Source organism: Bos indicus, chromosome 5 (genome assembly GCF_029378745.1).
Source record: "Bos indicus isolate NIAB-ARS_2022 breed Sahiwal x Tharparkar chromosome 5, NIAB-ARS_B.indTharparkar_mat_pri_1.0, whole genome shotgun sequence".
NCBI lineage: Eukaryota > Metazoa > Chordata > Mammalia > Artiodactyla > Bovidae > Bos > Bos indicus.
Window position 1 is genome coordinate 57,166,124 of NC_091764.1, and position 25,670 is coordinate 57,191,793.

At 53.6% G+C, this 25,670-nt stretch overlaps 2 protein-coding genes across 6 annotated transcripts in view; one reads left to right on the forward strand and one right to left on the reverse strand.

The window, feature by feature from the left end:
• Positions 1-4,070, reverse strand: part of COQ10A (coenzyme Q10A) — a 48,654-nt gene extending 44,584 nt beyond the window's left edge. For 2 of the 3 annotated variants that reach the window (XR_011566633.1, XR_011566634.1), the window contains exons 1-4: positions 3,752-4,070; positions 3,044-3,190; positions 2,070-2,262; positions 1,738-1,839 (exon numbers count right to left, since the gene is read on the reverse strand). Coding sequence is in view for 1 of the 3 variants with exons in the window: in XM_019961033.2 (XP_019816592.2) it covers positions 1,300-1,467; positions 1,738-1,839; positions 2,070-2,262; positions 3,044-3,190; positions 3,752-3,873 (732 nt within the window). In the remaining 2 variants the exon portion in view is untranslated. Of the gene's footprint in view, positions 1-666; positions 1,468-1,737; positions 1,840-2,069; positions 2,263-3,043; positions 3,191-3,751 lie in introns of those variants that run through there. The other variant, XM_019961033.2, reaches the window with a different exon arrangement.
• A 5,725-nt stretch (positions 4,071-9,795) lies between these two features.
• ANKRD52 (ankyrin repeat domain 52) lies at positions 9,796-24,690 on the forward strand. 3 transcript variants are annotated; one of them, XM_019961039.2, is made up of 28 exons: positions 9,796-9,952; positions 10,269-10,352; positions 10,807-10,885; positions 11,077-11,147; positions 12,179-12,379; positions 12,885-12,972; positions 13,088-13,230; positions 13,530-13,742; positions 13,994-14,072; positions 14,327-14,441; positions 14,550-14,632; positions 14,741-14,858; positions 15,087-15,155; positions 15,353-15,493; positions 15,574-15,654; positions 16,767-16,878; positions 17,084-17,155; positions 17,404-17,605; positions 17,853-17,940; positions 18,017-18,134; positions 18,855-19,074; positions 19,252-19,339; positions 19,448-19,531; positions 19,635-19,780; positions 19,998-20,080; positions 20,281-20,363; positions 20,563-20,654; positions 21,061-24,690. In XM_019961039.2, exons 1-28 carry the CDS (start codon positions 9,926-9,928, stop codon positions 21,309-21,311), a joined length of 3,231 nt encoding a protein of 1,076 aa, XP_019816598.1. In that variant the 5' UTR covers positions 9,796-9,925; the 3' UTR covers positions 21,312-24,690. The 3 variants fall into 3 exon arrangements, with proteins under 3 accessions (XP_019816598.1, XP_070645609.1, XP_070645608.1); XM_070789508.1 differs by lacking the exon at positions 21,061-24,690 and adding an exon at positions 20,739-21,051; XM_070789507.1 differs by lacking the exon at positions 17,084-17,155.
• Positions 24,691-25,670: the final 980 nt, after the last annotated feature.

Here is a 25,670-nt window from a genome sequence, read left to right on the forward strand (position 1 = left end):
CTAGCAAGATCCTACACTTAGTAGGTTATACGTTATCCTGTGCATCTCTTTTTAGGCATGTTTGGCACTCACTTACCCTAATCAGAAGACAGGTTCCCTGTGAGATTTCCAAAGAAGATTGCTGCTGTCTTAATGGTTAGAAGTCCTTGACCTTTAGCCTCCATCCTTCCTAAATCTGTTGTAAAGTAGAACACTCAAGGACTAGAGACCTCACAACTGCTTAGGTGACTAATCCAAGGAAGCTGGTCCAGCCCAGTGGGTGAAAGGAAACTATACCAAGGGCAGTTAGGGTAGGACAGCTGACTCCAGATCTGACCCTCCAGAGGGCTCTGGAGCTTTGTGGAATGCCGATCCTTCTTTGCTGCCTCCCTTACAGATCCCCCAGAATAAGAGGTGGTCTGGAGGGCATCAATTATATGGGAGGTCTGAGACCAGATTACTCTGTCCTGAGACTCCTGCTGCAACTGACCTTCTGAAAAAGTCTATAAATAGGCAAGGGAGTGGGTACTAGGTCCTGGCTTGTAGAATGTGCTACTATAGTTAGCAGGGACGCTATGTCCAAGAGCCCTTCTTGCACCTTTGCTCCCCTAGGAAAGGAAGCCATAACTTTCTTCTGCTCTGCTATATCTACATTATTCCCCCAAGAAGCAATATGAAAAAGCCAGATTCACACTGTCACAATTAATTTATTGAAATTTTATAAAAACTCAGGCCAAGTAGAAGACAGCCCAGGAGTACAACTGTTCAGTGCTCTTTTGCTCCTTGCCCCTGTGGCACTGATGGCTGAGAAAGTCCCTTGCTCTCCACTAGCCAGGCAGCATGGAAGTAAGGTCATAGGGATTTCAAGCTGGGGCCAGATCTCAGGCATCTCCTGAGGCATTTCAGGTAGGCAAGGTTATTGACCACCCAGTAGCTCTGTGTCAGAACAAAGAGTTCAATTTCTTCAGTCCTAAGAAAAGCTTTCTTCCCCTGGTCAGACACTAAGGCACCTTGACAAGAGCTCAGAGATGACCGCACAGCCCCGACTATAATTCAGTGTGAGAAGGTGGCAGGCTTCAGGCATATGGTGCTCTCAGGATAACCCTGACCCTTTCCTGAGCATATCTCCTTTCCATGCCTCCTTGCCTTTTCTTTCCCCCAGCATTTCTAGCCAGCTCAGAGCCCAATTTTGGGGGATTTCAGAGGGAGAACAGTAATACGAACATGGACTCTTCTCTCAGATTGGAACAGGAGCCAAATAAATAAGAAAATTGGGTGAGGAGTGGGGGGAGAAGCGAGGCTAGGGAATAATCCTTTGCCTCAAGCCTGGTGCACCTCATGAAACATCAGTTCACGGGGGACGGCTGTTTCTGGACCAAACTTGGTTGCTGCCCGGCGCTCGAAGGCAGCGACATTCTTTTTGACAACCTCATCAAAAAAGATGGTGGCCAGCTGGGAGTGCAGCAGAGAGCGAAATTCAAAGGAAATCTGGGAATGGTAAGAGACAGTCAGAAACTCTTCAAAACCATGTTGGATAGTCCCTGACCAAATGCAAGGGTACTTACTATTCAGTGCCTTTTCCTCCCCCCAACTCCTATTCCTTAGATCTCCTCAAAAGCCCTAGGACTGAGTACAAAGTACAAGTGTGATACAAGCTGACCCCTGTGGAGAGTGTAATTGACTTGGGAAGTAACTGTCATAGTACCTCGGCTCAGCCCCTACAACCCAGTTGTAGCCCTATGTAGCCTCCTGACTCACCGAAAAGTCCACAGTGCAAGTTCGAGGATAGGCAGGAATTCCAGGGCTGAATCGCCAAATGGTCTCTAAGTGGTTGAAGAGCTTGCCATCAGTGCAAACAGCCTAGAACAAGACAGGTAGTTAAAGAATATTACAATGGAATGAGACCTACATCAGATGTAGGAAGCTGTACGAAGGAATTGAAAGCCATTTTCCTTCCCTTCAAATATTGGAAATATCTGACACATGGAGATAGAAAAATCATAAGGAAAGCCAAAATAGCCCTTAAATGTAAAAATGCCACAGAACACAGAAAAAAAGATCCTGATCAATCACTCCCAACCAGGCCTCACCTTGACCATATGAGGTTTGACCATGGAAACAGCAGAAGTGTAACGTTCCACAACAGGTGGAAAGCCAACCTCCAACTGGGCCTTCAAGTGACCTTTGCGGCTGGATACCACCAAAGACTTCTTACACCAGGGCACAAACTCACGATACTCCTGGACATTGGCTACCACCTCGTACATCTCCTGCATTGAGTACCTAGGGGAAGGAGTCACAGAGGCCAAGAAGCTGCCAGTTGGCTCAGGTTCCTCCTTGCCGTAGGCACCCTCCCCTCATACCTTTGCCCACCAATCATGTACCTTCAGGAACTAGAGATCCCAAATAAGCCCCCATGAATGATTTTGCAAAAGCAAATGTCCAGATTTCCATGATGTTAATGCATCTCAAGTCTTGCCATTTAGAGAGTGTTTTTGCATTTACTATCTATTTTGATCCTTAAAAGGGTCATGTCTGGAGAACTGGGATGACTGGTGATTCACACAGGGACGCAGATCCTAGCTCTGTAACTTTTTGACAAAGCGGCCCTAGGAAAATTATTGTCTCCATTTATCTTCTCTGCAAATCATAATAGTAGTAACTGATTCATAAGTTTGTTTAGAGGATCAAATGGGAAAATCTGTGATAAAACACCTAAACAGCCTAACTGCTAGCAGTAGTTAAGTGTTCAATAAGTGTTAACTCATATTTGCTCAGAATACCTAAAGTCAGGTCAGTAAAGAAATAATACCCTATTGTCTTATGTTATTGTCCAACTCTAGTCACGTTTCACAATGTACCTGCACAGCAACCAAGAAGAGGGGGACTGAGGTTGGGAGGCTGCCAAAGGAGGGTAAAGGATCAGTAATACCACTGGGGACAGTGGGATGGCCAGGGATGAATCTTGCCCACTATGGCTACTCTTACATTCTACCCTGGACATGGTGTTTTGTTTGTCGGGAAAAGGAATGTGGAGGGATACTGGACAGGAGAGCATGCTCACCCCATGATCCGACGCTCAGAGTAAGCCTTTCGCTTGTTGGTGAAGGGGGCAGCAAAGCCCATGAAGGAACGGCTGGGAGGTAAGCCAGACTCATTCGCCAAGACCTGGGGAGCCCGGGGCAAGAAGAAGCTGCAGGAGATCGGAAATCTAAGGCCAAAAGGAAAGGAGAGACAGTGTCAAGATTCTTTCCTTGTGGTCCTCAATCATTCTCAGGTGCAGAAGAAGAGGGGCGCATCCCAGAAGGAAGGTCGTCCAAACCAGCTTTTCCCCTAGCACCTGCTGCAGCCCGCCAGGCTCCCCGGCCAGGCAGTCACGAGTGCGAAAGGTCGAGGGCGGCTGAGGACAGTGCCGAGGGAGGAGATGGGAAAAAGAGGGGTGCGTGCGAAGCTCCAGTTGCCTTTGACTGGAGGCTACGCTACTGCTGAAAGCAAGGACTCTCGGGATGCCTCACAGCCCCCGGGGCCTCGCAAGCCGGCGGATGCCAAGGCACCCGCGACCGGCAAGATGTGGTTGGGCACTCACCTCGGGGACTGCCTCGCCAATAATTTGCAAAAGCATTTCCCCAAAGCAACACATTATACCCCAGGGTATGACCACCGCCGCCCTCCCACCGCGCTTGCAGCCAGAGTTGCAACTCTCCACCCCGGAACTTCGGGGTCCTGGGTGACCCCCTCAGCTCCAGCGCGGACGCCCGCACCTCCCTCTCACCTCATTGGTCCCAGCGGTCGCGGAGGGCCCGGGGGCGGAGCCGGGCGCAAGGAGAGGCCGCAGCAGCCCCGGGCCGCGGCGCGCGTCCCGGCAGGGAGTCGCCGCGCGCCCGCTGAGGCCATGCGCGCGACCCTCCCTTGCCCTCTCTGCTCTGATAGCGGCCGCGCCCTCCTCACTCCAGAGGGAGAGCGGAGGGTTAGCAGTCGGGCGGATTCAGGGCCGGCGAGGGCAGGGGCGGCGCGGGGCGATGGCTGTTCTCGCCCAGCTCCCGCCCGGGCGGCTGGATAGCTTAGAACTGAAGCCGCTCCCGCAGCTCCCAGTACCCTCACGTCACGCCGTTGCCATGGCTCGGGACCGGGAGAGGGGGGAAAGGAAGGGGACCACGCGGCCTGTCGGGAGATGTAGTTTCACACCTCTGGCGAGAAAGGGCGAGGGCGCTGGAGTGGGTATTTGAGAAGCTGCAGACATGGCCCGGTGGGGCGAGGTCAACAGGCAAACTACTTGCGGGGTCTGATCACGGGCCTGATACATAAGCACAGAGGTGGCTTAGTGGCCGTATCAACAGCAGATACCCTCGGTCTTCTGCACGTCTCTTAGAGCCTGTACTATATTTTGCCTTGTTTATAGTTAGAAGTTCCATTCATCTTTAGAGCCAGCATAGCGCATAGTGCAGTGCTTTGAGACAGAAAATTAATGTTCCAAGATCTGGGCTAAGACTTTGCATCATTTTCTCTTAATAATTATAGAAAGCAGTGGAAGTGAGAAGAACCAGACTTATTTTTATGGTAGATAGAGAACCATCTTTGCCTGGAAAAGTGTGCATTTGATAGAAGTGAGACCTCATGGGCCAGGAAATGTCACTACACTGCTTTCAGTCATACTACAAGGGTAGAAAAAGTGTCGATAAAAGTGGGGAGAACAGATGAAAAAGAGAGAGAAATCAACAATTAGAGACTAGATCTAGGTGGGTACAAGAGCCCTTGCAATTCTCCCACAGTGGAGTAAAGGAAGGACACTTTAAGAACAGTGGTATCTGCTATTGCACTTAAAGATGTTTACACTAAAAAAAAAAAAAGATGTTTACACTATTACAGTGCAACCCCCCTCTCTGCTTTAGTCTTGAGAGCATAAATCTTTAGTCATGTTCTCCACATTCAGGAAATCTTTATCTGAGTAGTGTGGTGTTGTTGGTGCTTCCCAGATGGTGCAGTGGTAAAGAATCCACCTGCCATTGCAGGAGACGGAAGAGACATGGGTTTGATCCCTGGGCTGGGCAGATCGCCTGGAGGAGGAAAATGGCAACCCACTCCAGTATTCTTGCTTGGAAAATTCCATGGACAGAGGAGCCTGGTGGGCTACAATACATGGGGTCACAAAGAGTCGGACATGACTGAGCGACTGAGCACACACCATACGGTCCTGGGGTTGAGGGTGGAAGAATGAAATGATTAATGATGGTGTTGCCCTTAGGATCTGCAGTGAGTCCACTACATACAAACCTTCAGGTTGTGAACTTTCAAAGATGCAGATGTGCGTGCACACTTCCAATAACATCAGGTAGTTCGTGTGTCTGGTGTACGCGGTCATGTGCATGCATCCTCTATAAGTGGTTGTGCTTTTGTGTACTCGACAGTACTGCAAAGAGGACAACAGTAGAGTATCTTTATTTCAAGCCCAGGATGTCCATAACCAACTGCGAAAGTGGTGGTGATGTAGCTGGTACTGCTAAGAAGCACCAAGGGATTGCGATGGAAACAAAAGTGAAAATAATTGAGAGAATGGAGTGACAAGGGGAAGGAGTAACTGAAGAACCAGAGATTCACAATGCAGGAAGCAGCAAGGGGATTTTCTTTATCTGAGGAGGCACTGTTAGTTTTGAGGTGCAGGACCTGAATGTAGAATGGTACACGAAGGTTGCAGCAGCCATTCAGAATGCAGTCCAGTGCTACTGAGTCATGTATGATGAGAAAAAAAAAAAAAAACGAGCTACTACCTGGTCATCACTGGATCATTTTTTCCCGAAGGTAGATAGAATTGACTTCAGCAAGGAACCAGAACTTGTACCACCAATGTCAGGCAGGAGTGAAATTGCAGCTTGCCCTCATCTCCAGTTGCTGATGACCATTCAGCTCTACCATCTCTCACCTCCTCTGCCTCCTCCAGTCAGTAACTCTTCTTGCTTGTTCACTCGATGATGCCAGCCCTGGTATGCCAGCTGTTGTATTGTACTACTTTACTTTTCAAGATATTTTACTGTAAGATTAAAAATCTTTTATTTTTTGTTTGTTTTTTGTTTTATTTGTGTGAAAAGTATTATAAACCTGTTTCCATACAGTACTATATAGCTGGTTGTGTTAGTTGAGTACCTAGACTAACTTTGTTGGATTTACAAACAAGTTGGACTTACAAACATGCTCTCAAAACGGAACTCATTTTTATGTAGGGGACTTGCTGTAACTGGAAGGGAAGAGAGACAGCTTGTCCAGAAACAAGGCCCTGAAAACAGATACAAACCTTCCAACTTTCCCCACGGTTTGAGATTGGCATTTATTTGGGAGATTTCGGTGGATATGGATTGATTTTTTAAAGTTTGGGCCATTTTGTCTGGATTTCATGAAGTGGGGTCCTCCCTTGAACTGTGGCTTACATTTGCCATTTTTCAAGGAAGGCATTTCAATCCGTACTTTGTATTATATACACATGAAGTCCCAATTGTGGAATGATCTCATTTCTTTTTCTTTTTTAACATTTCTTCTTTCCCCCTCAGAACCCTCCCTGCCAACAAGACACAATATGTTCTTCCAGTTTGAAGATGGTCATGGGGAGCCATTCTCAAAAGGGTATGTGATCTTGAGGAACAAATTTACTTACTCTTTCCAACCCAACTCTCTTGTCCACCCCCTCTGACTAAGGGCTTACACATGTGAGACAGCTGTGTAGAGTGGCGGGTAAGGATCTGGTCAGATAAAAGACAAATTAACTGGGATACATAAGTAAACTGTGACCTCATTAACACTATGCCTTAACGGAGTTAACTGCTACAGAATCCCCAAGGAGGTATAACAGGCCTGCCAAGCCAATTTGCTTGCTGTCCCCCCTACTAATTAGATTAGGTAATTATTGCCATTTAAACTCTTCCTAGTTCATCCCTTGTACTTGAAACAACCAGTTTCCTTCCATTTCCCTGTCATTCTACATCAATAACTTCCTTCAAGTACTGACAAAACACACTTCCTCCAGGAAGACCCTCTTGACTGAATCCATCTCTCAACATTATTGTGAACACATAATGCCACATAAAGTAGATTGAATTCTATATTCTCTAATTGTTTCATGTTCATGTATATGTTTTTCTAACTTATAAACACAAAAATAGACACTGTTACTTAAAAAAAAAAAAACCCTACTATTACATATATTTTTCTGTTTTTTGGCAGCACCTCAAGGCTTGTGGGATCTTAGTTCTCGCCCTTGGTAGTAAAAGCATGGAGTCCCAACCACTGCCCACCAGGGAAATCCTGAAACCATTACTTCTAAGTTTCTACCTCCAAACCAGTTAGTACAGGGCTGAATTCAATGGTGAAGCCTCAGCAAACGTTTGTTAGAATGAAAATCGAGGCTTAAAGACAGGCAGGCATCTGCTTAGTTATCCAAATATGAATACAGTAGTGTACTCCAGAGGGAGAAGGCAATGGTACCCCACTCCAGTACTCTTGCCTGGAAAATCCCATGGATGGAGGAGCTTGGTAGGCTGCAGTCTGCAGGCTAAGAGTCGGACAGGACTGAGCAACTTCACTTTCATTCATTGGATAAGGAAATGGCAACCCACTCCAGTGTTCTTTGCCCGGAGAATCCCAGGGACAGCGGAGCCTGGTGGGCTGCCGTCTATGGGGTCGCACAGAGTCAGACACTACTGAAGCGACTTAGCAGCAGTAGTAGCATCAGTGTACTCCAGAAGGACAGTTTGTGTAAGAGGACTTTAGGACCACTTCCGGCCTCCTTATCCCCACGCCTTGCATCTCCTTGAGCCCTGGAAGTAACTGTGTTACCTACATCATATCCTTTTTTCCCTATTGGGAAATCCTCTTTCTGTGCTCTGAATAATATTAAAAATAACTCTTCTAGCCCTTCCTCCTCCTTCCAGCTGCCCAGAGGACCTGGCTGGCGTAAACTCCCTTGTTCACTTCCACTCAGGAGCCAGAACCAGGCACGTGACCCCAGTTCAACCTCTGACTCCAATTCCTCAGGTTACCAAAAGCTATTTTGGGCAATGGAGGCCATGTAGTCCCCTCCTCCCCATCCTCTGGGCCATAGCTTAGCCCTTCCTGGAAGGTCTGTCAAAGCTAATAGATAAATCAACATGTCCCAACACCCCTATCCATCAGATTCCAAGCTACCTTCAGTTTCTACTTCTTCAGCCTCATCTTCATCATCATCAAGCATTAAGTGTCTGTTCCTATTACTTCTCTCCTTGAACATCCTTTTTTCATAGAAAAGAAAACCAATATACAGTCCAATGTTGGAAGACTCTGGCTAAGAAGGAGCTTAAAATCCCTTCTGAAACACTGGATTCCTGTATGTCAAAGATGTAAGGTGAAATAAAACAATAAAGATGTGCAATTTAAACTTGATTGTGACTGCAATATAGAGAATATAGCCAGTATTTTATAATAACTATAAATGAAGTATAACCTTAAAAATGTGAATCACTGTGTTGTACATCTGCAACATATAATATTGTGCATCAACTATATCTCAATTTTTACAAGTGGAAAAAAAAAACCCCGCCTGAAACAACAACCTGATTGTGACAGTGTAAACTAAGTATAGAAGTGTTAAGGAGACCTGTCAAAACTAAAAGAAACTGTTAACCAGGGAAGACTTCCTGGAAGAGGTAAGTTTTCAGTAAAACTGAATTTTGTTTTCAAAATGGTAAAAATTTTTTTAAATTAAAGGTATATACTGATAGGTAAATTTCTCTCTCACTCCTTATTCCCTGTTCCCCAGTTTTTCTCTCCAAGAAAAACCACTGGCACTTGTGTATTTTTCAAGGGATCAAGATAATGAAAATGATGAGGGTCATAGATTGTCGGAAGGCAAAGGAGGGCTTTTATGCCTCTGTCTTGACAGGGTGGGCAACGTGCTATGCTTCTTTTTTCTAAGTGTGTTCCTCAGATTGCATATATTGAGTTGCTGAGCTCTGCACAGGACACTGAATCATGTTTTATAAATTGTATATAAATTCTTCAATATCTACTTTTCTTCTCTCTTTTTGCCTTTTTGGTAAGTCAACCTCCATCTAGATCTTGCCTGATTAGCCTGGTCTCTCCAGTGGAGAAGTACCTCGACCCTTTTTTTTGGGGAGAAACTGATGAGTCTTTTAAAATGTAGCCACCCTACCACCTTAACCTAGCAATAGAGTAGGCAATGGAAAAGCCCCCTTCTGTTGGGCTTGGAGTCCTTCAGTTGCCAGCTAGCTATCTTATCCTCTCTGGGGGGTTTTTCTGCAGCTAAATTGAGGGTTGTTTTTTTTTCCCCCTCCTCTGCAGTTTGGGCACTTTTGCTCTTTCCTTTCTACCCAACTCTTGTCACCGCCAGCGGAGATACGCGCCTTCCCTGCCTCTGGGACTATTGCCATATATAACCCCCAGATCTCCACGCCCTGCTTCCCCAAGTCAGTGGGGAATGTTGAGTTGTGTGATCGCGGACTGGAGGCGTTCGCTCAGAGGAGGCATTGTGGGCTGAGTGAGATCTGGCCCGCCATTTGGTCCTCAGTTTGGAAGGCAACGCAGGAGGGCCGAGGCTCGAATTGCCGCTAGGATTTTGTGGAGCATCCCCCGTGGGCTTCAGAGTGGAGCTAAGAGCCCGGCGCGGCCGGCCTGAGGAGCTGGGGAACCAGGGCGCGAGATGGGGGGTGCCCAGGGCGCTGGGACCGCTGGAGAAGGGCGGAGGGCGCCGCGGCCTGGGGCAGCCTGCGCGGCAAGCGCCCTGAGGCCGGGCCCCCGACGGCCGCCAGGGAGCGCTGCGGGCTCCCGCTCGCCCTCCCCCCGGTAGGCGGGGCTGCGCTCTCCCCGCAGCCGCCGCCGCAGCCGCCGCCTGGGCCGCCCCGTGTCCCCGGTGGAGCCGCCGCCGCCGCCGCCGGGAGCTCGATGCGGACGGAGCCCGGGCCGGGCCATGGGGATCCTCAGCATCACGGACCAGGTCAGCCCTCCTGCCCTCGCTCGCTTCCTCCTTCCAGGGCCCGACACCGCCGCCACGCGAGCCCGGGGATGTGCGGCCTAGGCTGGGCCCGAGCCCGGGGCTCCCGCCCCGCCCCACGCCACGCTCCCCTCAACCGAGCCGGTGTCCTTGGGGGCCTGGCGACCGGCGGAGACACCGTGGAAGCCCCCTGCAGCCAGGACCCCAGAGCGAAGCCCCTCCGGCGTCGCCCCCCCCCCCCCATCTCAAACCCGGTGTCCCCCGCCCCCCTCCCCGGTTCCGCTCCGGCCCGCTCCCTGAACGCCGGTTCTCCCTGCAGCCGCCCCTGGTCCAGGCCATCTTTAGCCGAGATGTGGAGGAAGTGCGTTCTCTCCTCTCGCAGAAGGAGAACATCAATGTGCTGGTGAGTTGAGATCAGGGAGGATGGCGAACCGGTAATCTGGGCCCTGGCGTTCAGGACCCCTCCCCACGCGTGGGGCGGCTCCGTGTCTGTTCGGCTCGGGGGAGGCCGCAGCTCTTTCCACCCTGGGATGGGCGACTGCTGTACATTGGGGATGAAGAGCAGGGCAGGCTTGGAGCACAGACCAGTAGGGCTGAGGATGCCCAGAAACGGTGTTCTCTTCTGAACCATCCGTGTCTGCAGCGCCCCCACCCCTCCTGGAAGAAGGAGGTTGCTTCGCTGCCGGTGGCCCCGACCCCCTGACTCCACCCTCCTAGGTCCTGGCTTTGACCTAGGATTGGGGTTTAAGAGGCCACAGAACCTGTGCGAAGAGGTTGTGGGGAAAGGCCTGGAGCATTAAGACTTGGGGTCCTGGGTAGTTCACCCCCATAGCCGCTCCTCTTCTCTGCCTTACCAGGACCAAGAGAGGCGAACCCCACTGCATGCTGCTGCCTACGTAGGCGATGTCCCCATCCTCCAGTTGCTACTGATGTCAGGTGAAAGTGGGGAGCTGGAAGGTGTGGTGCCCAGGGAGGGACCGAGGGAGGAGCCTATTTGTTGTATCCAAGGATGGTCCAGCTGGGTCCAGGCGAGGTTCTGTCTCCATCTAGATTTCCTGGCCTGATTCTGGCTTTTCTTCCCCACCTGCTCTCCAACTCCCACCAAAAGAATGTATTGCGTCCCACAGGTGCTAATGTCAACGCTAAGGACACACTGTGGCTGACCCCTCTTCATCGTGCTGCTGCCTCCCGAAATGAGGTACTGGCCTCCCCGCTCCTTTCTCCCTTCCGAAGGGGATGAGTTGGTTAAAGGAGGATGACAAGGGTTGGAGAGCCTTAGTCCGCTGCCCCACAGGTTATAGTCTACCCCCAGGTTGGGAGGAGACCAGACCTTGGCCCCTCCCTCCTACCCCTGGAACTGGCTGGTAAGGCGGGGTGGGGGCTGAGTGTTGCCAGCTGATGTGACGTCAGGGGAGAGCTTAACACTGGGCTGGCAGACTGCAGGGGGCCCTGCTGCCAGGCCTGAGTGACTCATCCCTCCCAGGGGGGCCACCTTGGAGTCTGACCCCCCTCTGGGCACTAAGATTTCTTTCCTTGTGCTTGAGGGGCGGGGGTTGGGAGGGAGTGGTTTGTGACATCCCTAGCCCTTAGGTAGCCTGGAAGTTGACAGTGCAAGGATCAAACATACCTCATCAGTTGGGCCCCTCAACCCTGAAGAGCGGGAAAAGATGACCTTCCTCTTGGCTTGGCAGTCACTCCCCCTGGCTCCAGCTACTAGGGAATGGGAATGGGGTGGGTGGTGAACAGGAGGGGCATTTTAGCTCCTCTCCTAGAGGAGCCAGTATCTGCTTACCTAGGTAATGGAGATGATTTTGATGTCTATGGAAGGATAGAAGGGGGTATTCAGGGCATTAATGTAGTGGGAGCATTTATCTTTCCTAAAAGTGGTGGGAGGTCAGGAGCCTCTGTGTGGGGATCTGCTCGGTAGTGGCTGTATGTGTGGGTGAAGATTTTCAGGGTATGGGTTGGGAAGCGATACCAGTTGACTTGAGGAAGAGTTCTGTGTTTTCCTCAGCAAGTTAGGGAAGATTTTAAGCTCGAAGAAAATCCAGAAGATGGAAAGTGGGTATTGAAAAGCTCACTGTGTTGGAAAAATGAGAGTAACTCTGTGCTGGGGTAGTGGGGAGAGGGGAACATGTGTTCTGTGCTGACCAGTTCTCCCCTCCATCTCCTATTGGTTTACCTCCTGCTCCCCCTCTGTCTTCTCTTTTATCCTCCACCCCTCCACAGAAGGTGCTGGGACTGCTGCTGGCACATTCAGCAGATGTGAATGCCCGGGACAAGCTGTGGCAGACACCATTGCACGTGGCTGCTGCCAACCGGGCCACCAAGTGTGCTGAGGCTCTGGCACCCCTACTGAGTAGCCTCAACGTGGCTGACAGGAGCGGGCGCAGTGCCCTGCACCATGCAGTGCATAGCGGGCATCTGGAGGTGAGGACCACTGCAGGCCATGCCCAGCTTCCTGCCTTTTTCCTTCCCTTCCCGCTCCCCTTCCCCTGCTTCCAGGCCATTAGGCCTGGGGAACAGCAGCCCAGATGATTATATAAATACTTGGGCTCAAGCATCAAATGAATGGTTGGGTTAGAGGGGAATTCTTGACTTGGACCTCAAGAGGGTGATAAAACCTCTGAAGCTGCATGGAAAATGTTTGCCTGCGTGCCTTTTTCTGAAGGGAGAGTCCATGTCCTTCAGCACATTTAGAAGACTTCGAATGAATTCAAAAACCACCAGATCACCTGAAGAGACTCTCTTGAGTTTACCTCAGATTTCCACTTCTATCTGGGTTCTCCTTAGTGTCTGCTTTCTCCATTCCCCCTAGTTCTCTGTTCTGCCCAAGAACAGAAACATTGGGCTGCCTCAGCCTTTTCAGGTGCTCTTAGGTACACTGAAGACAGGAAGCTGGCTCTGAATAGGTGTCTTTGCTGTCCTGCTACAGACGGTGAACCTGCTCCTCAATAAGGGAGCCAGCTTGAATGTTTGTGACAAAAAGGAGCGGCAGCCTCTGCACTGGGCAGCTTTTCTAGGTGAGAGGAGAATCGGGATGAGCAGGATTTGGGGTTCCTCGGGCAGGGATGTAGGGTTGCAGCCTTTGGAGGTACTCACCCTCCATGTCCTTGAGAGCATGCACTCCCTTCCCAGGGCATTTGGAGGTCCTGAAACTGCTGGTGGCACGGGGCGCAGACCTCGGCTGCAAGGACCGCAAGGGCTATGGGCTGCTCCATACAGCTGCTGCCAGTGGCCAGATTGAAGTGGTGAAGTACCTGCTCCGGATGGGGGCTGAGGTCAGGGTGCAGAGCATGGCGGGGATTCGGGGTGAGGCCAGGGAGCTGGAGTTCAGAATCTCTTCGGGAGATGGGAGGGTGCTGGGGTTCCTGTTGTGGTTTGGGGAGTTGGGGGGATGTGGTGAGAGGATCTGAATAATGCTTGTCTTAAGCAGAAGTGCCTTCAGTCTCTGGGTTGGGAACCTTAGGAGTCTGAGGCCATTGTTGGATTTCTGGGACTCTTTAGGCTCTGTGCCGGCTTCCACTTTGTTTAAACTGATACCTCCCTTATCCCCTGACCCTCACCCCTGGAAATCCAGATTGATGAGCCCAACGCTTTTGGAAACACAGCTTTGCACATCGCCTGCTACCTGGGCCAGGATGCTGTGGCTATCGAGCTGGTGAATGCAGGAGCCAATGTCAACCAGCCGAACGACAAGGGCTTCACGCCGCTGCACGTGGCTGCAGTCTCCACCAATGGCGCGCTGTGTTTGGAGCTGCTGGTCAATAACGGGGCGGACGTCAACTACCAGGTGCCTGAAGGGAAGAGTCGGGGACTAGGGGGAGAGGACCCTGGCTCGGGGTGCTGACTGTATCTGCCCCTCTGGATAATTCTCTGGGGAGTCATCTGCTTGTGTCCTGAATTGACCAGACCTTCCCAGGAGAAAGTGGGTTGAGAAGATGTCCCTATGGTCGGCCTATCTTCAAAGATGTGTCCTTTCGAAAGGGGACTAGGGCATGCTCCATGCTTCGCACTAGGGGAAAAAATGCTGTGTTTCCACAGAGCAAAGAAGGGAAGAGTCCTCTGCACATGGCTGCCATTCACGGCCGTTTCACCCGCTCCCAGATCCTCATCCAGAATGGTATGGACTTGGGAGGCTTTGTGACCTCTTCTTCTCCTTCCTCAGAGAACTCATCTCTAGAGACCCCTCTTCTTCCTTTTACCTCCCACCCCATCTTCAGTCAGGACAGGCATCTGGCACTCTGGAGCAAGGCGCTTGTGGAAATGGCCCTGCTCCACCTGCCCAGCCCCCCTCAGATGGTGGCTCACTAATTAGTGGGAGTGGCCTGAAGCCTAAGGGTTAGTTCAGTGTGTGCATGCGCTGCCCCCTTTCAGGCAGCGAGATTGATTGCGCCGACAAATTTGGGAACACGCCACTGCATGTGGCCGCTCGCTACGGACACGAGCTGCTCATTAGCACCCTCATGACCAACGGCGCGGATACCGCCCGGTGAGTGCAGAGACCCCCGGCCCCACTTCTAGGCTGCCTCAGACCCCAGGCTGGTGGTGGGGCTGCAGCTGGTCCCCACTGAGGACTGAGTCCCTCCCCTTCTCGCAGGCGCGGCATCCACGACATGTTTCCCCTGCACTTAGCTGTTCTCTTTGGATTCTCTGACTGTTGTCGTAAGCTTCTTTCCTCAGGTATGAGCTGACTGGTTTGGGTGTGGGAAGGAGGGCAGGAGAGCAGGGGCCATGTCCTGCTCTGGCCCATGCCCTCAGGTGGGACCTGCGGCTGTTCTGGCCCCTCAGGTCAGCTGTACAGCATCGTATCCTCACTCAGCAACGAGCACGTGCTTTCAGCTGGGTTCGACATCAACACACCTGACAACCTTGGCCGTACCTGTCTTCATGCTGCTGCTTCCGGAGGGTGAGTTCTCATCCCCCTCTTTCTCCCCCAGGCCTAGTGAAGGAGTCTGGGCAGCAGTCTGGACCCTTCCTTCTCTCCTGCCCAGAGCTCCCCACCTCTCGCGGTGAGAACAGTGGCAGCAGAAAGGGCTGTCCAGTTCTGTCCCCCTTCAGCCTCTCCCTGGGGAGAAGCCTGTGGCTTCTCCTTGAAGCGCTTTCTCTCATTAACCCGTACCCTCCTTCCTTTCAGGAATGTTGAATGTCTTAACTTGCTGTTGAGCAGTGGAGCTGACTTGAGGAGGAGAGACAAATTTGGAAGGTGTGTTATTGTGCAGGAGTGTATATATACAGAGAGGGTGCCCAATCAGAGACAAGTGATGGAGGAAGTGATGGAGGCAGGGTGGGGAGTTGGAGACTGAGGGAGGAGAACATTACAAAGCAGCTTATGGCTGCACCTCTGGTTGCATTTGGACCTGCCCCTGATTCTTTTCTCCACCCTCCTCTGCTTCTCCCCAGGACCCCACTGCACTATGCAGCCGCCAACGGCAGCTACCAGTGCGCCGTCACGCTGGTGACTGCCGGGGCCGGCGTCAACGAGGCTGACTGTAAAGGCTGCTCTCCCCTCCACTATGCTGCCGCCTCCGACACCTACAGGAGGTGAGGCGCCCTCTTGGTTCTTCTCAGCCCCACTCTCCTCCCCGAGCACTCTACCAGACTTCCTCACTCTCCTCTACCAGGGCAGAGCCCCACTCACCTTCCAGCCATGATGCTGAAGAGGATGAGCCCCTGAAGGAGTCCCGCAGAAAGGAGGCCTTCTTGTGAGTAGCAGAGAAGACCCCTGGGCTGCACCTCCCCAGCAGGGCAGATTCCCATCCTGTTATTCTCCACCACTGTCTTCTGCTGCCTTACACCCTGAGTTTAATCCTGGACCAAGCACCATGGGTACAGGCAGAAGTGGGAGAGATACTTCCTTCAAGAAATGGATGGTCTTCTTGAGAGGATCAGAAAAGCTAAACACAAATTCATTTATTCCTCAAGCATTAAATGAGTATTTACTTAATAGGTACACCAAGTACTGTTGTAGGTGGTAAGGATAAAAGATGAATTACCCCGAGATTCTTATTCTTGGGGTAATACCCCAAGATTACACCTTCTAGTGTAAGATGTTAATAATAGAGGAAATTGGGTGACTAATATATGGGAACTCTATTATCCTTGTAATTTTTCTTTATGACTGTTTTAAAGGGTTTATTTATCTAACAACAACAACAAAAAGATATTTAAAATCTGGGAGGCCTAACTTGTAACTGTGTGACTTCTGGCAAGTAACTTAATCTCTGGGCCTCAGTTTCCTCAGACACAGTTGGGATAAGAACAGTATCTACCTCAAAGGATCATTGTGAGGATTAAGTGATTTACCACACACTTACTACACAAAACGGTGTTGGACACGTTGTAAATGTTAAATGCAGTATTACTATTACTACTAGTAGAGTTGCTACTGATCTGTGAGAGTGGTGCCAGGGAAGGAGGCACCTGTTGGGAAGGCTGGGGAGGGCCTCGCACAGAAGAGGGTGCTGGGAGTGAGTGTGAGACAAGCAGGCCTTTTCCCAATGGGCTAGGAGGAGAAGGCAGGGTCAGTGTGCCTGGAGGTGGGGAAGAGTGTTTCAATCAGCAGATTGGTAACTGTGGTTGTGCTCCAGGGTCTCTAGGAGCACATTCAAAGGGTCGAGGAGCTAGAGTGGTTCAGGGCAGACCTGGAGGTGGTGGGTCTGGGTCAAACGGGCCGGAGTTAGCCTCCTAAGAGTGAGGGGTGAGCGTGGGCCACCTCAGCCTGGAGGGGCTCCTTTGCCCTATCCTCTGCTCCTCCCAAACTGTACCCTCCCTGGCTAGGCCTGTCCCTTCCTCACCATCTGCTCCTGTCCCACAGCTGTTTGGAATTCTTACTGGATAACGGTGCAGACCCCTCCCTGCGGGACAGGCAGGGCTACACAGCTGTGCACTATGCAGCCGCCTATGGCAATAGACAGAACCTCGAACTGGTACGTGTGGGACCTGGTGTGGGGAATGGGAGCAGGGCAGGGCCCAGCACGCAGTCTGCTTCTGTGTCTGGATTCTCAGGCCAAGGGGTGGTTGAATCCAGTGTGGTCTCTAGATCCAGGGACTTCGGGGATTGCTGTGGGTGGAGTCAAGGGTGATGTCTTGGGAATACCAGAACCTCAGCACCTCCTGTTCTGTCCATTGCAGCTCTTAGAAATGTCCTTTAACTGCCTGGAGGATGTAGAGAGCACCATTCCAGTCAGCCCTTTGCACTTAGCTGTGAGTCCCAGGTCTTTTCCTCTTGCCTTCCCTGTCCCCACCCGCCCCAGGCCGGCTCACAGGTACCAGCACGTGTGAATCCGTCCTTGCTTCTGCCTTCTCGTGGGGATGTGGCAAGCAGGCAGTGGTCTGAGAGGGGCCCAAGGAGCTCACGGGGAGGCCTGCTGCCCAGAGTCTCCCCGTGGGCCCCAAGAGCAGAGTGGGGCCATGTCTGGAGCTTTATCCATGGATTTCCCACACCCCTCCAGGCCTACAACGGTCACTGTGAAGCCCTGAAGACACTGGCTGAGACGCTGGTGAACCTGGACGTGAGGGACCACAAGGGCCGGACCGCGCTCTTCCTGGCCACTGAGCGAGGCTCTACTGAGTGTGTGGAGGTGCTAACGACCCACGGCGCCTCTGCCCTCATCAAGGAGCGCAAACGCAAGTGGACACCCCTGCATGCTGCTGGTAAGGGTGCCCTGTGGGCTGCTTCCTCCCCTTGCCACCCCAGGCCTCCTCTGGGACTGGTCCCCAGCTCCCTCCAGAACCCTGAAGGGACTGGGGTTGAGATAGGGTAGGGCAAGGAGGATGCAAACCTCAAGTGCTGACTCTCCCCCAAGACTTCTCCCTACCCCGTGTCCTCCCATGACCTCCACCCTCCACCTGGTCTTCTTCCCCGACCATGCCTGACACTGAAGGCCCCCTCTTCACCTAGCTGCCTCTGGCCACACTGATTCCCTGCACTTGCTGATCGACAGTGGGGAACGCGCTGACATCACGGATGTCATGGATGCCTATGGACAGTGAGTGTGGGCTGGGGGTGGGGTGCAGGGTTCCCAGCCCTGCCAGGCCCTCACCCTTTCCCTGCCCCCTCGGTAGAACCCCGCTGATGCTGGCCATCATGAATGGCCACGTGGACTGCGTACATCTGCTGCTAGAGAAAGGATCCACGGCTGACGCTGCTGACCTCCGGGGCCGCACCGCCCTCCACCGCGGGGTGAGTGGGCTTCAGGGTGGGGTTGCTCACAGAAGGGCTCAGACACAGGAGCACACAGTAGGATATCAGATTGTCTAGTAGGTGGGCCGGAGTCTTAGTGGGCCTTAGCATGCTTGTTCCAGGATGAAGATCTGATGCCCACAGTTCATCTTCCTGATTACCCTGCTCTGTGATCCTGTGTAGTCACCTGCTCACCGCCCAGACTCTGCCCAGGGTCCCCAGCTGGCCCTCTCCTGTTTGATAATGATGCCACTTGCCCGATCCTTCTCCACCATCACCTGCCCTAAAGCTGTCTCCTCCTCATCCCATGGGGTTGTTTGACTCCTTAGTCTCCCACTGCAGAGGGCCAGTGTTAACTCTCACTATCCTGCTTGTCTGATGGCATAGAGTCAGGGAAGGAGATGCCGATCCTTAATACTTAGAATTATTAGAAAAGACCCTGATGCTGGGAAAGATTGAGGGCAGGAGGAGAAGGGGGCAACAGAGGATGAGATGATTGGATGGTGTCACTAACCCAATGGACCTGAGTTTGAAGATAGTGAGATAGTGAAGGACAGGGAAGCCTGGCATGCTGCAGTCCATGGGGTCACAGAGAGTGGGACATGACTTAGCAACTAAACAATACTTAGAATCATGGTTGCAAAGACAAGGATTGGAGCCCGGGAAGTGATTCTTACTCCTGGGCCAGCCTCAGGACTGACACCCCCGCGTCACCCACAGGCAGTGACCGGCTGTGAGGACTGCCTGGCTGCCCTGCTGGACCACGATGCATTTGTGCTGTGCCGAGACTTCAAGGGCCGCACGCCCATTCACCTGGCCTCAGCCTGTGGCCACACCGCAGTGCTGCGGACCCTGCTGCAGGCCGCCCTGTCTACAGACCCCCTGGATACCGGGGTGGATTACAGCGGATACTCGCCCATGCACTGGGCCTCCTACACTGGTGTGGCTCTGGGGCCTTTGTGGGGACAGCTGAGATGGGGGTGGAGGGAGGCAGACAAGGACTCGTGGGTTGCTCTGGATCTGGAAGTAGAATGGGGTGTCAAGAGATGGGACAGACCAATGAAAGGGGTCGTGGTGTTATTTCTCTCCATCACCACTCTTCCCTCCTCGTCCTCAGGACACGAAGATTGTCTGGAGTTGTTACTTGAACACAGCCCGTTTTCATATCTGGAAGGAAACCCCTTCACTCCTTTGCACTGTGCAGTGTAAGTCCCTTCCTCAGCCCCAGCTCCACCCAAGGGTCTGTGATGTGGGCATAGGACAGACCGTCTGTTTCCCCATGCCCCTCCTGCTGACCCTTCCTCTTCCTCCAGTATTAATAACCAGGACAGCACCACAGAGATGCTGCTGGGAGCTCTGGGTGCCAAGATTGTGAACAGCCGAGATGCCAAAGGACGGTGAGTGGCAGGAGCCTTGGGAGACGCCTCCGCTGCCCCTGGCTTCCTCTCTGCTCAGGAGAAAGGGTCTCCCGGTTCACTCTGCCCTGACTCCTCCCCACAGGACCCCTCTTCACGCCGCTGCCTTCGCGGACAACGTCTCTGGGCTCCGGATGCTGCTGCAGCACCAAGCCGAGGTGAACGCCACGGACCACACTGGCCGCACCGCGCTCATGACAGCAGCTGAGAACGGGCAGACTGCAGCTGTGGGTGTGTAGGGGCCCCATGTGGATGGGAGGTACTCCCCCTGGGTTTTCATGAGATGAGTCAACCCTGCCGGTGGGGGTTAGGAGGCAGGAGGCTTGTCTTTGGATGTTTCACTCTCTGCAGAGGGGATGCAAAACATGTGCAGACAAGAGCAAGGAGAGCCAGACTAGCCCAGCTCTGGAAGGGAGCATCACCCCTCTCTGCCTCCCTTCCCTTGTAGAATTTCTGCTGTATCGAGGGAAGGCAGACCTTACTGTGCTAGATGAGAACAAGAACACTGCCCTCCACTTGGCCTGTAGCAAGGTACCGTCTGTGGTGCTGGTGGGGGTCTCTGTATGGGGCAGGGCCTGATGAAAGACCTGGGTCTGGTGAGAGGGCTCAGGGGAAGTCAGGATTGTCCTGTCTGCCTGGTGGGACAGCTTTGTGTACCCCTGCCACCCTCCTCAGCTCCTGTGGTCAGGCTTCCATTTCTCCAGCCCTCACTCTCTGCCCCCCTCCCTCAGGGCCATGAGAAGTGTGCCCTCATGATCCTGGCGGAAACCCAAGACCTTGGCCTTATCAATGCTACAAACAGCGCGCTGCAGATGTGAGTGCCTGGGGTAGGGGGCTCTTGGCTGAGGGGTGGGGGCTGGGGAGGTGGAAAGGAGGCTGCTGCCCATTCCAGGGGCTCCAGCTGTCTGGAACTCACAGTATTCGCCCGGCAGTGTGGCTGCTCTGGCTGAGGGTGGAAGGGCAGCTTGCCACCCCCTTGACTTCACACTCCCCTTTTCTTCCTTTCTTCCAAGGCCACTACACATTGCTGCCCGGAATGGCCTAGCCTCTGTGGTGCAGGCCCTGCTGAGTCGTGGGGCCACCGTGCTGGCTGTGGATGAAGAAGGTGGGTGGGGTCTGGGGTCAGGGACGTTCTTCAGGAGGTGACTTCTTAACCTGGCTGGTTAATAAACTGGATTTTTTTCCCAAGGGAACTCTTCAGAGCAGGGACCCAACACCGATACGCTAGAGTCTCTGAGGGGAGTCTGACGGAACTAGGTGGAGCCTGCAGGGTCCTCAGGACGACCTCCCGCACACCTCAGCCTCCTGTCCCCCAGGCTCTGCTCTTTGCCCCTCACTTGGACAGCCTGCCTGTCAGCCTCCCGGGGCCCTTATAGCCCCCGATTGTGACCCTATGGGGTGCTTGCCTGCCTCAACTCCCCTCTACAGAGAAGAGCACTCAGGGCCCGGGGCGGGTGGAGGGGGCCCGGGAATACAGGACTCTGGGCTCAGTTTTCCCCTTTGCCCCGCAGGTCACACCCCAGCATTGGCCTGCGCCCCCAACAAAGATGTGGCAGACTGTCTGGCCTTGATCCTTTCCACCATGAAGCCTTTCCCACCCAAGGACGCTGTCAGTCCTTTCAGCTTCAGCCTGCTCAAGAACTGCGGCATCGCGGCAGCCAAGACGGTGGGTGGCTGCGGTGCCCTGCCCCATGGGGCCTCCTGTCCCTACAGCCAGGAGCGGCATGGCGCCATTGGGTTAGATGGCTGCTACTCCGAGTAGCCCCCTCCAGTGTCCCTCCCCCTGCCGGTGGCTTGATATCTTATTCTATTTATTTAGAAAAAGTCTATACATTTAGGGCACTTTAAAGGAGAACACGACTGGGTTGGGGGGGGTGGAGTGGGGAAAAAGCACTGGGGAGCAGCTGCTCACCCCTTTGCCACACCATCCTGGCCTGGCAGGGGTCTGGGACCAACAGGGAGCACCCCAGGCCCTTGGTACCCCCAGGGCAACCCCTTCTGCCAAGTGTCCCAAAATGATTGCTTGCTGCCTGGCGCCCTCTCTTCTGTCCGCTCTCTCAGTTCCCCTTCTGCTGCCAGCTGCCCCTTACTCTTCCTTCTGACTCGCCCCAGTTCCCTTCCCCCTGCCCCTGCCAGGCAGATCTCCGCCTCCTCTTCCATACCCATCACTGCCTCCCTGCTCGGCCGGCCCCTCCATCCCCGCAGCAGTGAGAAGCCTTAATTTCTGGTACTGTGTGAGCACTCTGGGGGTGTCCCCCTCCCCCTTCAGGGGCAGCTAGCGGACGAGGGGGGAGGGTATTTAGCACTGGGGCCTGGAGCTTTTCCCCTACTTCTGTATCCCATCACCCCTAAAGTTCAAATGCAAAACACTTGAAGCAGCAACTACTGTACCTGGGCCCCAATCCTGCACTCTCCCGGCTCCTCGTATGCAAATCAAGGGCTGGCATTGCCCCCATAGCCTGCCCCTCCCCTCCTTCCGCCCCCTCCTGGCCTGGCCTCCTAACCACGCACTTTAACACCCACCCCCCACCCCGCTTCTTTCTTTTAACTTCTTTTGGGAGGGTGGAGCCTGTGGCCATTCCCTCTCTGGCTCTCCCCTCCCTTGACTTTGAGGCTTGTCATGAATTTTTAAGTAAGCATTTTATCCTTTAGGGGAAGAAACAAATTAATTTCCTGTCCATTTCAAAACCACAGCCCTAGTCTGTCCTCTGTGTTTCAGGCATGTGTTTGCATGTGTGTGGAGGGAGAGACTGTTCTTCCTCCTGTGTCCCCCAGTCCCACAGTTGCTCTCTGCCCTGACCCCACCCCACCTGCTGCCGCCTTCTGTGATGTCCAAGAGTACCCACTGCCCCCAGTCACTCCTGATCTGAAGCCAAAGATGGAGGGGCAGGGCAGACTAGGGACCGTGGCTGCTCGGGGGCCCAGGCGTCTCCTCCAGTGAGAGGAGGAAGGTCTGCGTCTACTGGGGCTTGGTTCCTGCCTTCCCAGCAGCTGGGAGAGAAGGGATCAAGCTAAGGGCTGCGCTGAGATTTCCTGATGTTGCACCCTATAAGCCAAACTGGGCTGGAGTGAGGAGGGGGCAGTTTTCTCTCTAAATGTAGCATTGAATTTGGCCCTGGTCCCTTCAGACGCCCTGTCCATCCATCTCCTAGCTCAGCCTCCTGGACAGTGGGACCCGCTTCCTTAGCCCAGCGTTCCCTTCCTTAAACTCAATACCTCAGCCAGGGGCCAAGACACAGAACTTGAATAGAGGTCCTGCCCTCCCCCCAACCCCAGTGCATCCTCGCCCAGTCTGGCTGCCATCAGTATTGTCCCTGGAGGACTGGACAGGCTTCGTTTACACAGTACAGGGCCTCCCCCCGGGGTGGGGTGGGGGAGTCCCCTCCGTCTCCTTCCCCCACCCGTGCTTGCTTTATTCATAATCTTACACCCTTTTCAGTTGTGTCCCCCACAGGTCTGGCCACCCTTGCTGGGGTGGGCTGAGGGGAGAGTAGGGACATCCCAGGGACTCCCCGCTCCCTCGCAGACACCCTTCACCATACCTCATGCTGGTTTCCCGAAGCCTGGGGTGTTCATCCCAGTCCTTACTCTTTTTGTCTGGCTCCCTTTCCCTCCCACCCCTCCTCTCTGTGTCTTGCTTCCCCCAACCCTCAGTTCCTAAACCATTTCAAAGCTTCCAAATGACCATTATTGGTGAGAAAGAGTGTGCAGCTTTTAGTTTTAATCTTTATTTTCTAAGCCAAAGGGCCTTGCAATGCCCCTCTTGCCCACCTCCCTGCGCACCCTGTCCTCCCCTAGACGACAATCAACGTGACCTCTCTTAAGGGCTGCAGCCCCCACCCTGCCCCCGTCCTGCTGGTTCTGCAGAGCTTGCCCCTGACTTCACTTCTCTCTCCTCCTTCCTGTTCCACCCCCACCCCCTCATTTTGGTGCTGGGAATTAGGTGGCGGGGGGGGGCAGGGGGCGCAGGGAGATGGGTCCTCTGGAGAAGACTCTCGGGATTGCAGTCGTGTTCTCCTTCATCAGTGTCTGGTGACGACAGGAAGACGCGAGTGTTTGTCAGGAGCCCCTTGGTTTTGCTAGATGAGATTTCTGGTGACTGCCTGGTCCCTGCAGTGCCTTTGGCACACCATCAGCAGTGCTGGGGCAGGCCATGGGGCGTCCTCTGTCCTCCTCGTGTGGCTGTGAGGAGGCCGGGAGGCCGGGCAGCCTCCTCCCTTATGCCAAAGGAAATCCCACACCCCACCCCAGGCTCCCCAGCCCCTAGTGTCTTTTGAAGCATTTTGACCATTCTCATGGCCACTGCATATTTATTTTAATGTTAAGTTTTTGATTTTTGTTTTAAACCTCTTTGACATAAACGGGTGCGGAGAAATCAACCAGGCAGAATGCCCCCCCCAATCTTAAGGAGGTAGGGCGGGGAGGAATCTTCTCCTTCCCTTCGCCCTCCCTCTCCCTGTCCCCCTCTCCCCACCGCAGCTCTAAAGCACTTGCTTCAAGTAATAAGCACTTTTGAGAAAAGGCCTATTTTAAGTGAGGACCCTGGGAGCCGCCCCAGGTCCCAGCAAAGGGGACAGAGCGAGGGCTACGTAGGAGACAGGGAAACAGATGTGTGAATCAGAGGGCGAAATGGAAAGAGCCAGTTTTTAGTTTCTGATTTTTGGGGAGATGTTTCTGATTGGGCGGTGGCTTTGGTAGGGTTGTGTACTATCCTTCAGAAAAACAAATGGCACAAACTGTGGGTCCCTGGATGGACCAACAGACCCGGGTCACTGCCACTGTCCAGCCGAGACTGATGGGCCACCTCCCCCGCCCCGTGGCCCCCTGAGCCATAGGACTGCTGAAAACCACTGAATGTACAGCCCAGGTTGGGGTGGGGAGCAGCCCCTGGGGGAGGGGGCTTCTCCTTTCGTTTGGTGCTGTGGGGGGTGGGAGAGATGAGACGGAGGGACTGCCACCCCACTTCGACATGTGTTCCTTGGGGTGGAGGGGCTGAGGAGGGCCTGCCTCCCTCTCCAACCCCAGCCATGGCCCCTCTTCCTTCCTCACCCCTATCCGTTTTGACTGTAAGTCCAGCTCACCTTTGCCTTCAATATGTAACCAAAGGAAAACTCAATACTGTTTCCACCGCTGTCTGCCCACCCGAGCACCTTCTTACTCCCCGGACCTAGGAGGGGAGAAGAGGCGGGGTGGGGCGGGAGGCGTGGGGCCAGAGTGAACGGTTCTGCAGCTGTGTACCCCCCCAAACCTCCGTTGGGGTCTTGGGAGGGGGCGTTGGGGCCAGACTGGAGGCACTGGGAGCAGGCACGCTCGGGATCTTGTGTATGTGAGTGTGACTTGGTCTGAGTGGCTCTGGGGACTGTGCTCCGGAGGGTGGCCCCTTCCTCCTTCCCTCTCTGCCATTTCTCACCCTCTCCCCACACCCAGTGTTCATTCCCCCACCTCCCCTTCCTGCCGCAAAGGAAAATAGCCTTACAGACCCTAGCCCAGAACCCCTCCTCTCGGGGCAAACCAGTACGGGGCCCCAACCCACCTAGTTTGAACCCTACCTTTGAAGGAGGGATAAGGAGTAAAGCAGCCCCTTCCCATCTAATTGTGGCTCCAGCCCTCAGCCTTGACCCAGATCGGGCAAGAGCTGAGGGGAGGGATCTTTGAGGACCAAGCCCAGTGGTCTGGGAAGAGGGAGGTAGAGAGGGAAGGGTCTGACTTGGGGACCCCCTCCTGCCGACCCAACCCCTAGAGAAGCGACCAAATCCCAGAGATGGGAGGAAGCTGGGGTGGGGAGGGTCTGCTCTATGAATTACTTGAAGGTACTGACTGAGGCTGCTGTTGCCCACTTGGGTGTGAGGGGGACACTGTCACTGCGTTTGGGAGGGCCGAGGGTGGCGGGGTTGAGAGGGTCTGCCCTGGGCCCTCGCTCACTCCCGCCAGGCCCTTTCCCTGGGGAGCCTGGCTTCGCCCCTCCCACCTCCATCCCTCACTCTGGGCACCCTCTCCAATTGCACTAAAGTAGCTGTGTGCCAGTCTTACCCCACACCAGGGCGGGGTCTCTGCTTCCAGTCCTTTCTCCCCTACCCCGCCTCTGCTCCTGTCCCAGACAATCTCCTTGTTCCTCTGTATT